At 39.7% G+C, this 12235-nt stretch overlaps 2 protein-coding genes across 3 annotated transcripts; one reads left to right on the forward strand and one right to left on the reverse strand.

The window, feature by feature from the left end:
* Positions 1–3141: 3141 nt before the first annotated feature.
* Positions 3142–9599, forward strand: has3 (hyaluronan synthase 3). Its single transcript, XM_077193386.1, has 5 exons — positions 3142–3259; positions 4449–4921; positions 6478–7107; positions 7630–7731; positions 7860–9599. The coding sequence occupies exons 2-5, from the start codon at positions 4913–4915 to the stop codon at positions 8787–8789; spliced, it is 1671 nt and encodes a 556-aa protein (XP_077049501.1). The 5' UTR covers positions 3142–3259; positions 4449–4912; the 3' UTR covers positions 8790–9599.
* Positions 9600–11069: 1470 nt separating this feature from the next.
* chtf8 (CTF8, chromosome transmission fidelity factor 8 homolog (S. cerevisiae)) lies at positions 11070–12199 on the reverse strand. 2 transcript variants are annotated; one of them, XM_077193388.1, is made up of 4 exons: positions 12124–12199; positions 11938–12036; positions 11739–11856; positions 11070–11527 (listed from the first exon to the last, which is right to left on the reverse strand). In XM_077193388.1, the coding sequence occupies exons 2-4, from the start codon at positions 11958–11960 to the stop codon at positions 11294–11296; spliced, it is 375 nt and encodes a 124-aa protein (XP_077049503.1). In that variant the 5' UTR covers positions 11961–12036; positions 12124–12199; the 3' UTR covers positions 11070–11293. The 2 variants fall into 2 exon arrangements, with proteins under 2 accessions (XP_077049503.1, XP_077049504.1); XM_077193389.1 differs by having other exon boundaries at positions 11938–12030; positions 12124–12183.
* Positions 12200–12235: the final 36 nt, after the last annotated feature.

Consider the following 12235-nt stretch of genomic DNA (forward strand, 5'->3'; position numbering starts at 1 on the left):
CCAGATTGAATGGAAGTTTGCTAAAGCAATATTTGAATTGTACCCAAGTAAATACCCTTTCCCACGGATTCACAGACAAGGCTTAAGCCTAGTCCCAGACTAAAATGCAAGTTTGAGCCGTTTAAACTGAAAACATCTTGCACTGACATCTTAAAATATGTCAGTGTCATTCTCTGTCTCAAAATGCACACCAGTAATGTTTTTTTCTAAGGCATGTTTACAAAAGCTACTTGAATGTCCAAATTTAACCTAATCCTGTCTTAATCTAAACCCTGTCAGTGAAACCAGGCCTTTGATTAAAATTACAAAGGTTTTAATTTGGAATAACATACACAGATTAAACATTCACAATAAGATCAGTAATGTTCATTTAGAAAATAAGTAATTATGAACTATTTAAATTTCATGTTGACCACATTTACATGTCAACAATACATTTACTGTGTTCAGAAACTTTGAGAAAAAAGAGAAACCAGGATAAATATAATTTTTAAACATTTGAAAAACAAAAAAATCTGAAATAGTTTGTTAAACTTTGTGCTGTTTTTTTTTTTTTTTACTGTTTAGCACCAAAAACATTTTAGTGTGGATTATTTTGTGATCCTTGCATCAAAACCTAAATGGTGATTCACACTTAAAAATCAGTTCATTCACTGTTTTTATTGATCACAAAAGTGAAAAAGACAAACATTTAAGGTCTCAGTCCTTCTTCGGTGTGTTTTGGTAAACTACTTTGTTTAATTCCATTCTTTTTTGATAATGTCTAAGACTTTGCAAAGAGATTATTATTTATGGATGGAGCAGTTACTCTATATATAAGTATAAATAAGATTACACCTGACAGAAAAATGGCAGCCACGTGGAAAGTGCAGCAAAGCAGTGAGGCTCATTTTGCCTATACTGTTTCGATTCAAATAGGCAAATGCTTAATCACTGCAATAATGATCCAATAATGATCTTATTATATTTCTAGCATGTTATATGTTTGGCAACAGTTCTTCTAACCCTAATTGATGAAGTGTGTAGCACAACCATGTAGGGAAACACACTTCATGGCCATAATCCGGGATGACGATATTAAGATTCATCAGGCTTAAAATGTGAAAGAATGGTTGAGATGGAGCATAAAGAATCATTTTCACGCATGAATTGGCGGCTCTGAGTCCAGACCTTAAATTCATTGAAAGTCTTTGGGATGTGCTTGAATAGACTTTACAGAGTGCTGGACTATTGCATTGTCAATACAAGAACTTGGCAAAAAAGGTATGCACCTCTTAATGGAGAAACAAACACAACATTTATTTCCATCAAGAAGTGCATCAATTTTTGGTCAAGATCTTTTTCTGGACGAATTCATGTGTGAAAGTGATTCCTCATGCTCCTAACCATTCTTTCACATTTTGAGCCTGTCATAGACTCATTTGCCTATTTAAATCCAACAGCACTTTTTTTGTTTTTGGGCCGGGCAGTGTATGATGCTTATATAGTCTTAAAGGCACAATAGCAAAAACAAACAGCCTGTTTAATTCTAAAGCCCCTTTCACACAGCGCGTTGAACCCGGGAAATTGCCAGTACGCCTTCTGTGTGAACGCAAACACGACCCGGGATTGATTCCGGGATTGATCCCGGGTCGGGGACCTAGTAACATTGCCGGGATCAGTCCCGGAACGGGCGCTGTGTGAACAAAAGCCGTAACCAATGCCGTGTCGTAATGATGACGCTGAAGTGAAGTGAAAGCAGGCTAGTGAAACGGTACTAATGTGCTGGTTTATGATCGAATCAGAGAAAAAAATGCACGAGCGTGATTTCTCGAGAGAGAAATCGCAGCTCATAAGCAAACTAGACGCTGCTGAGACATTACATGTCACATCGATGTCACGTGTCTTCACGGGATTTTTACGGGTTGTGTGTGAACGCACTCTCTGATTCTGGAAAATCACTGCCAGTGTGAATGAACCAAAATCAAACGAACCCGGGTCAAATCCCGGGTCACTTTATCTGTGTATTTTCCGGAATCTCTCTGTGAAAGGGGCTTAAGAGTCAGAGAGAGAATGAATGGATTTTGATACCCATGTTTTGACAAGTCATAATGTTAATTGCACATGTATTTAAACCAATATTCAGGAAGTGTTGGCAAAACAACTGCTGTGTAGTGGCCTGCTGCCCAGTTGGAAGTCATAAACTTTGTCTCAGTGTTTCTGCAAAGGAACCTCACAAGTCTCTTGAGGTGTCTGATAATTGCTTCTCTGGTTTAGATCCAAGGACGTTCCCACAGCAAAGGGTAAATCGGTGACGCCACGATGGAGTTATCTAGTGAAGAGTCACACTTTCACCTTCCTTCCCCGCAAACCCCATAATAACCTTCTCACGACTGCTATTCAGCCATGAAAGAGCTATTACCCTAATTACTCTTCCTGACATGCAGCAGACTCGGAAAGAGAAAGGGCGTGAGCGTGTTTTACCTGGCTGGTGATATTTCGGGGGGTCGTTCCGTAAACAGAGCAAGTTTTCATTGGGTGGCCGGAAGAAGACACAACCGGGATAGGAATGTTTGGAGATGCCGTGGATATTGATTATGTCCGAGCCTGCTGCAGTCGATCTTTCTCTTCCTTCTCTCGCAGATCTCTTCATCAGCCGGTGTTGGACCTGCAGGCTGCCAGCAGGAGGGGTGCAGGGAGGGGTGATAGATAAATAAATAACCCAATAAAGGATGCATTGAGAGGGTGTGTGTGTAGCCAGGAGAAGAGTGTGCCTGCTCAAACAGTCCGGAGTCTTGTTGAAGGCTGGCTGCACTGCAGAGCAGGGGGGAAAGGCACTGAGAAGGGACCTTGAAGGATTTTCGGCTGCACTGCAGAACGATGGCACTGCAGTAAAGCACTGAAACAGAGGCATGAGGTCCACCGGCGGACGCCCGTCCTCCTCGCGCCAGGTGAGAAGTTAGTTCAGAGCCGATATCAGAGGTATTCATGCCTCGGGACTCTCCGGGAGGAGAGTGAGGGAGAGGGACAAAAAGAAAGGGAGGGAAGCAGAGGAGGAGGAGGGTGATGGTGCTGTATTTTTGGATAAGGGATCTCCTGAATTAAGTGTGGCTGGAATAAAGATGTAGTGTGAGCAGGAGGCTGAACAAGGACGGTGCTGTGCTCCACTGTGGTGGAGAGGAGCGGAGCAGACGACTGGCGACACACACTCGCACACACCGACTCCACCAGAGGAGAGAGAGTGAGAGAGAACCACCGTCACAGCTGCGGGGCTGGGAAGGTAAGAGACATTTCATTCAACTTGAGTTTTGTTTTGTGTCTGTGTTTATTGTGGGAGTGGATGAAATATGAAAGCATGCTGCACAAGAGCTCTGTCAAATGTTCATTGTGTGGTTGTGTGTGTGTGTATAATACACAAAATTGAGAGAGAGTCAAAGCATGGAATTTTAGGTTGGGTTGGTGTGTTTTTTGCACAAATAGGCTACTGTAAGCTTGTGCTTATGCAAGGCACTAAATAATACTGCACTAAGCAATTTAAAATAAATGGTTATGTGTAGAGCTTGAGAGAATCTGTGAAATTATGAGATTTTTTAAGATCCTCATATGTGTGTTTTTAGTAATTACAATATTAGTCCTAGTGGACTAAGATTGGCCCTCCATTTCTTTGCACCCTTGCTAGTGCCCCGGGGCTGAGTAACTAAGTCGGCAGCAGGACGGAATAAAACAGGAAAGCTTCAGAAGGGCTCGATTAAGGAAAATGACGTCTGTTTAGCTTTCCATTTCATCATGCTTTGACAACACAAGGGTCTAGTGATAGTTTCAAAAGTGTTTGAACTATTTGCTAGAGACCAAAATATGATTCACCCCAAGGCAGGCTCTAGCCTGATGGAAGAACTTGACAGAAGATTTGTTAAATATTACATGCAAGTTCAGTGTGGGTTTTATTAAAATCCTAGTGAATTTACTATTGTTTGATCAGGTCTATATAAATGAATGTGAGCATTTAATTATATATATAAAAAAGAAGTACCTGATTTTGGGTCTTTTGGAAATTGAATGAGAGGATGAATTCTCAGTAGGTGCCCCCTAGTGTTTTTTCATTTACAAATTCACAAAAAAAACAGATACAATTTCTTAAACATCAATTATGTTTAAAATAAAATATTTTTTTAATATTTTCGAATAAAATATTTTATTTGATTTAAAAAAAAAAAATTCAAATATTGTTTCCAAGAATATTAGCATTTTATTTTATTCTGTTCACCAATCACATAATGACTGCGGATTGCGGATTATAAAATTGAAAAGTGATTTATATCTATTATTTGTCTCAATTGATCATTACTTCAGTTGATCATTATAATTACAATGCATAATAGTATAGTGTACTGGTACAATAATTACAATGCATATTAGTATAGTGTACTGGTACAATAATTTACCCAAACAAATCATGCTCTGCCTTCCAGCCATTCATCTCACATCCTCTCACCTGCTGCCCTCCCTCATCGGTCCTGGTGATTCCCAGCCCCCCTTCATTCCTCTCCCACCTCCTCCCTTTGTCAGTGTCCTGTCTTGCATCCAAAGTCCTCATTCTATCTGGTTCACACCTGAGAATACACAGGGCAAGAGGCTTTAGCCGGTTACCCCCCTACCAACCCGCAATGCACCTGTGACTTCATACAGATCTTTTGGATCCTGTCCACTTCTGTTTCATCTGAGACCACCTGCTTCTGTCTAGGCTGAGAATGCATGATTACCCATGATCATCCCTATCATCACTCACAAGAGAAACAGACCCGAGAAAACATCCTTCATCTTCTCTGTTAATCACTGAGAAGAGTATGGAATAGAATTATTAAAAGCAAACTAAGGATCTGAGATTATCGAGCTCTCATGGATTGAACTCCACCCGGGCTGTGAATATCTCATCATGACAACAGTGAGTAACCATTGACCTCTGACTTCTTTATTTGGTGGAAAGTTGAAATATTACTCAACTTCCGTCATTATGTTAGCAACTGACATCCAGAGGTTACGTAGAATGCAAAGCAGTATGCAGATATTAACATTGTCCTAAATGGTTAATTTAAAGGTTAAATGTGTTATAGATCACCTTGTGTGATGACTCAATCTCCACTATTCTTGGATGTGCATCTTGAATTCACTTAATCCTACCACGTGATCAAAGTCTGCCATGTGAACACCTTTCATCACACATATGGTAGTGGGTTTGTTTGCTGTGTTTGGGGACTGAGTGATGGTTGGTGTCTTGTTGAGTTTGACATGGGGCCCTTCTTCATACCCGACCCTTTGAGCTAACAAGCCTCCGGAGGAAGATTCCCTCTAATTAGGGTCAAACACTCAGTATCTGCCTGCTGTCTCTATCTCACCCTCAGGGTATATGTTGTCTTTGTTCACATCACAAGAAGGTGTGTAGGATAACGCAAGAAAGGCAGAAACCCATTATATAGTTCATAAACAATATTTAAGTTTTATGGCAGTTCTCACTTCAGATACATTGCTTATTTCATGTAGCTAACGTGAAATAAAATTGCTAATATGAAAGGAACAGTTATGTATTTCTTGGAATTATATGATGTAAAACGGTTAAGTACTGGTCTTGCACAGCTGTACATAACTGTGAGAACAGTCAGTTACTGTGATAGAAAAATCAACAACCACTTCAGTGGAAGTCAGGGTTATTTCTGCCACTCTTCTCCATTGCGTTGGCTGTTATGATATAAGGGCACTGAGTGAAGCAGCTCTTTCTTTAATGAGAGGGGGAGTAGGAGGCAAGTGAATGAATGAAAGGGGGGGATTGTTCCTTAGTCTGGGTGCCACTGATTACCTGCCAAACTCGGCCTAGCCTTTAATTAAAGTCATTAACCTGAGAGAATGGGAAAAAAGTGAGAAAGACAAAGAGAGAGTGACTGAGAGAGAGTTTCACATGAGGTTGATAGGGTTCTTAAATTGTCACAATGTCAGTTGTTGCCATGTGTTTGGAATACATTCAAAATTGTTGACCCTTCTGTTCATGTGGTAATCTCACAAAGCCTTTACAAAAATTCAATATAGCCTACTATACCATATATAAATCTATATGTGTTATACCTCATATCAAGAAAATAAAGCCCAAGTTAGGATTTTTTTTCGTTGCACTTTTGTGTTTTTTTTTCTAATTTATTTTATTTAAAAAAAAATCTGTTATGTTATTTCTTTCTCTTTTTTTCTTTTGATTTTGGGGTGAATTATTACCAGTTAATGTATACACTTTAATTTGAGTTAAAATATATTTTTTTGAATAATATATAAAATGTATATTTTATATTTGCTATTTTTAGATTTGTGCTTTTTCAAAATGATTCCACTATAGAGAAATAGCTACTGGTGGGAGGGGAGAAAAGAGGAAATGGTCAGGTAAGGAGGGAGAAGAAGAAGAGGTAGTGATGTTTCTCTCTACCCTTAGTTATAACATCCCTTTTTCTCCCTCTTCAGATGCCCTCTCGATTTGGCACTGCGGTGCGGATCTTCATCACCACCCTATTCGCAGCAGTGGTGCTTTTTGCTATCCTACTAGCCTATGTGACGGGCTACCAGTTTATCCACACCGAGCAGCACCACCTGTCTTTTGGCCTGTACGGTGCCTTTCTGTCCCTCCACCTCCTCCTGCAGAGCCTCTTCGCCTATCTGGAGCACCGACAGATGCGTGGCCCCTCCAGACCTCAGCACCTCCGTCACACCGTGGCCCTCTGCATCGCAGCCTATCAGGAAGATCCGGACTACCTTCGCAAGTGTTTGCGGAGCATTCGCCGCATTTCTTTTCCCGGGCTTAAAGTGGTGCTTGTGGTGGATGGGAATCGGCAGGAGGATTCCTACATGATGGACATCTTCCAGGAGGTGATGGGGGGAGTGGAGCAGACGGGCTGTGTGGTGTGGAAGGGGAATTACCACAGCGACGGGGATGGGGGAGGAGGGAAAGGCTCATTGCATGCTGAGGAAGCTGCACACGTGGCCAGGGTTGTGCGGAGCTGCCATTACTCCTGCATCCTGCAGGAGTGGGGCGGCAAGAGAGAGGTGATGTATACAGCCTTCAAAGCACTGGGAGATACTGTGGATTACATACAAGTAAGTCTAGACACCATTTACAACCTAAAAATTCAATAAAACGGAAAAAGTACTGGCTTTTATAGGAGTAAACAGCATTCATTCCAAATTTGCTTACTTGTTGCTCTTGGATGGCCAAATTACTATTTTGAAAAACATTGGATTTCATATTATTGAGTCTACAATATACTGTCACTCTTCATAGTCTGCAATTACCCCAGAGTTCCCTCATTGTCACTGTAATATGAATCCATGCAGCATTGAGGTCAAAGGTCAGTCTTATTACTTACCTTCCCCTGTAGTCCTGAGCACACCTGTGCGCTGTCATCAACTTTTCATTGTTTCGGCATATGATTGATATCCTCAGAAACCAAAGTGACCTTGAAACATCTGTGAGCCAATGCCTATGGTTGCAACAGTCCTTGCATTGTTCACACAGTCATTGTCAACATCAGCCTCAATAACTGAAAAGAGTAAATAGTTGCATGAGTTAAAGTTGCAGAGGAGGGTTCTCTAAATCATATACATCTCTTGGTTTTGCAGGTATGTGATTCTGACACTGTACTTGATCCAGCATGCACCATTGAGATGCTGAAGGTTCTAGAGGAGGATCCAGAAGTGGGTGGGGTGGGAGGAGATGTTCAGGTGAGAAATGTGCCTCTTTTAGTTTAAAAAATGAGAGACATTTTTATGTTTCTTTCAACAAACAAGTTTTCCAGTACCTTTCTTCTTTAAAGATTACCCACGGAGAGTTCTTTCATTGTCTCTTTCAGATTCTGAACAAGTACGACTCCTGGATCTCCTTTCTGAGCAGTGTCCGGTATTGGATGGCTTTCAACATAGAGCGGGCCTGCCAGTCTTACTTTGGATGCGTGCAGTGCATCAGCGGACCTCTAGGAATGTACCGCAACTCTCTCCTCCAACAGTTCCTGGAGCCCTGGTACCACCAGACCTTCCTAGGAAGCAAGTGCAGCTTCGGTGATGACCGGCACCTCACCAACCGCGTCCTCAGTTTCGGCTACAAAACCAAGTTCACGGCACGCTCACAATGCCAGACTGAGACCCCCACGCAATACCTGCGCTGGCTCAACCAGCAGACCCGCTGGAGCAAGTCTTACTTTCGAGAGTGGCTCTACAATGCGCTCTGGTTCCACAAGCACAGCCTCTGGATGACCTATGAATCTGTGGTCACTGGGTTCTTCCCCTTCTTTCTGGTGGCTACAGTCATCCATCTGTTCTACCGAGGTCGGTTGTGGAACATCTTGCTTTTCTTGCTGACGGTCCAGCTGGTGGGGATGGTGAAGGCCACCTATGCCTGCTTCCTGCGGGGCAGCCTTGTCATGATCTTCATGTCACTATACTCACTACTCTACATGTCAAGCTTGCTGCCTGCCAAGATCTTTGCCCTGTTGACTATTAACAAAGCAGGTTGGGGCACATCAGGCAGGAAAAAGATAGTGGTAAACCTTATTGGAGCTGTGCCTGTGACCATGTGGGCGGCCATACTGCTCGGTGGCGTGGTTTATACCATTTACTGCGAGGTGCAAGAACCCTTCAGTGAGACTGAGAAGGCTCTGCTCATTGCGGGCACCATCCTCTATGCCTGTTACTGGCTCATACTTCTGGTGCTCTATCTGGCCATAGTGGCCAAGCGCTGTAACAAAAGAGAGGAACAGTACCACCTATCCTATGCCGAAGCATAGTCTTTCTAAAAGATCAATACATGCTGTCAGGGTTCATTTGAAATGGACCCGTCTTTACCTGGTGCTGCAATTCTGGTTATAGTTATGGATCATGTGCAGGTCCAAGACTGTTGGTTGTTAGTTATTTTAACTATGTTAGCTACGGCTACATGAGAGCTTTTGGACAAAATCAAGAGCTTTTGAGAAAGCAATGATTTTCATGAGTTAAAATCAGGAATTGTGCTTCTCGTGATTATAAAGCACACATTGAGGAGGCGCCAGCCAAGATGGGCAAAAAAAGTAGAGCCAAAGGTTAGTGTAAGAGTGATAAGTTAATGTAGTTAAGCTGACATATGAAGTTAAAGGGTTATATTGGTGCTTGAACTTATAATTATACAGAATGTGAGCTGTCAAGGTTAGAGAGGTGTGTGCCAAAACTTAAAGAAACCTGCATAAGACACTAACCTGGTTTTACTTGCCAAATCCAGTTAGTATTTTAATGTCTTTAATCTGACAATCCAGCATAATTCTATATTTCATCATTACAAATTCTGGTGCTTCTGATACTTTTGTGGTGTAACATGATAGAACATTGAAGAAAGAGCAGCATTTAAATGAGAGATTTATGATACTCCACAATGATTTACTACACTGTAGGCATTGTTTACAGTTTGAGATTTTTACTAAAGTTACATCCAGTACCAGTGAATAAATAGTGTCAGGCAACCAAAAAGGATTTTCTCTAGCATCTAGATAGTTCTGTTGCAGCATGTTTGTGTAGAAAAATGAATTCCTATTTTTACCCTATTCTCCTTTTTACCTTAAAAAAAACTTGGTAGAAGTATATAATAAAAAATTTAATATTTTATTTTTTATTATAGATGGAACAAGTCATATTGACATATCAATATGTAAATATGTTTTATATCCCCAAAAAAACAAAAACGATTATTAACGTCACCCTAACAAGAAACTTTTCTGTAACTTATAAACTTATGGTTCCTATTATTTTAAATAAAATGGTCGGTTAGCAAAATAAATAAACATGAATCACATTAACTGAAGTAGCTTATTTATGGTATGCAAATTTAGGTGTTTAAAGATTACCTTATATGGAGCAAAGGTATACAGTGGATTTTCATTCCAGCTTTTTTCCCAGCCTCAGCCATCCTAATGTAACAATTAGCAGATTTAGCAGTTCTCCATGAATGCTAATGCTAACTTTTTCTGCTCCCTTCCCCCCAAAACACACATTAAACTCTGGCAGAGATATAAACACTGAGGCTAGTGTGCAAATGTGAGCATGGACAAGTTTAGAGAGGAGCTTTAAGTTTATGAAATATTTACCCACTTGACTTGTGCACTACATGTGCGATAACTGTGTCTTAACAGTGAACTGCTGTGGACTGCAGCATCCAATAAGGCTGCAACATTACGATGATGACTCTGACAACACAATGCAATTATGAAATTTATAATTTGTGTACAATCAAACTTGCAATCCCATTGTTCACATTTGTGTGTTTTAAGATTTTATGCTATTCATTTGTAGACTGGGTGCCAAAGTTTTGATCTTTGATATGCTCCGTCTTCAGGAACAGAAATCCCTCTGATTGCGGGGCTTAAAATTTATGTAAAAAAAGAAAAGAAAAAAGAAATTACAAATTGGGTTAAAGCAATATACAGTGTAAAAAGTTCTTGCTCTGCTGTCTGCCAGACACTATACCAGTACATTAATTTTTAGATGGTGAAGCTTAATACGTGAAAGCTAGGATTATATCAGTCATTTCAAGTATATTGTAAAGTAATATATATTTTTGTAAAGTAAGTAAAATTAAGATATTTTAAACATGCAAGAATTCTCACACATATCAGTGTATCTACATTTTCCTAGGAAACTTTATTTGATGTAAAATGTAATTTTAACAACACTGTACAGATTATGGATTTATAAATTACAGTATTCATAATCCATAATGGTAGAGGTTTCGTGTTTTTAACCAAAATGCAGTTGTTTGACAGATTGCCACTGGCAGCTTTTGTCTCCTACTCAGAATTAAATCACGAGTTGAAGAAACAGCACCATTTAGTCTGAGTGTCACAGCTAACCTGTACTTGTACAGTGGACCTGCATGGTCTTTTAACCTCACATGAACTTTACATATTTGTTTGATGTATTATGTACATTGTCCTGTATGTAAAAAGGGATTCTTTCAATTTTGACATTTCCCTCATAATTATTTTTTGCAAAGACTTGTAACTGATGTTTTGATACAATAAACTTCAATTCAAAAGTGGGAATTTTGGAGTATTCTTTTTTTTTATTTTTTTTATTGAGACCTATTACTTGCTTTTCATACTTACAATATTTATATTTGTTTATAATTATTGTCAAAAAAACACAAAAATACAACAATGTAAGTAAACAAATGCATTAATATACTAATCCACCATTCCAAACAACATATGGTTACAAATCTAGAATATTGTGCTGATCAGTTAAATCTCTGATATCTGGACATAAGTTATACTTTCTTCGGCACATTAGTGATGATAGGTTTGGGTCGAGTTTTAAAGATAAGCTTCTTTTTGATGAGGGCGGAGACGGTGTAAGATGTTGGTTTCTCTTGGTTGGTTTCCATAGTTTCTTCTGTATTCTGAGGAAGTCCAGAGTGTTTCATCAGAACAGCAAAGGGCTTCTCCAGTTTGACCTGTTTTCCATAAAGGATGTGATGTCCGACTATAAGGACTGGTAATCCCTTGAAGAGTGGACAAATCAAGAATTTACCATAGGTAAAAAGTAGTTTTATAATTCTGTGTGTATAATATATACATACATATATATAAATAAATAAATATATATATACACACACATACATATGTTTAACATATATGTATGTATCTATATTCTTTTTTTTTTTCCTTTTGATTTTGGTCTGAGATGTGCCCAATTATTAGAGAAAGCCAAACCTCTTTAGTGTAGTGCAGGTCCCCCATCAGATTTCCTGCTAGTCCAGTATTTTGTCTGGACATCATTTCTCCCTGCAGCTCCACCAGCAGCCATTCAGCTGGACCTTCAGCAGCGTTACTGCAGAACACATCGAAAAGCATTTTCAACGAGCACTTTTAGATCATTCATGGTCTGTAAAAACTTGTATTTCACACCAACCCTGAAATGACTATTTGAACCATTCTGTATCTGATTCCTCGGGGTCAGAATTCACAAATCACACAATTCTTCCTGTTTTGTAGACCTTGTAGTCTGAAACTTTGTAAAAACAAGTCAAATATTACATTCACAAACGACTGTCTACATGAATGTACAAATATATACTAACGTTATATACGTACTCACTTGTCAGGTCCGTAGTTGTGCATAATCCACTGACACAGAAGTTTCCCGCCAGTTGCAAGACATTTAATTTCAAAATAAAAGTCCCATTGTGTGAACCGCTAGAGGGCAATCG

Source organism: Siphateles boraxobius, unplaced genomic scaffold, assembly GCF_051911475.1.
Source record: "Siphateles boraxobius isolate OS27281-9 unplaced genomic scaffold, OSU_SipBor_1 31, whole genome shotgun sequence".
Classification (NCBI taxonomy): domain Eukaryota; kingdom Metazoa; phylum Chordata; class Actinopteri; order Cypriniformes; family Leuciscidae; genus Siphateles; species Siphateles boraxobius.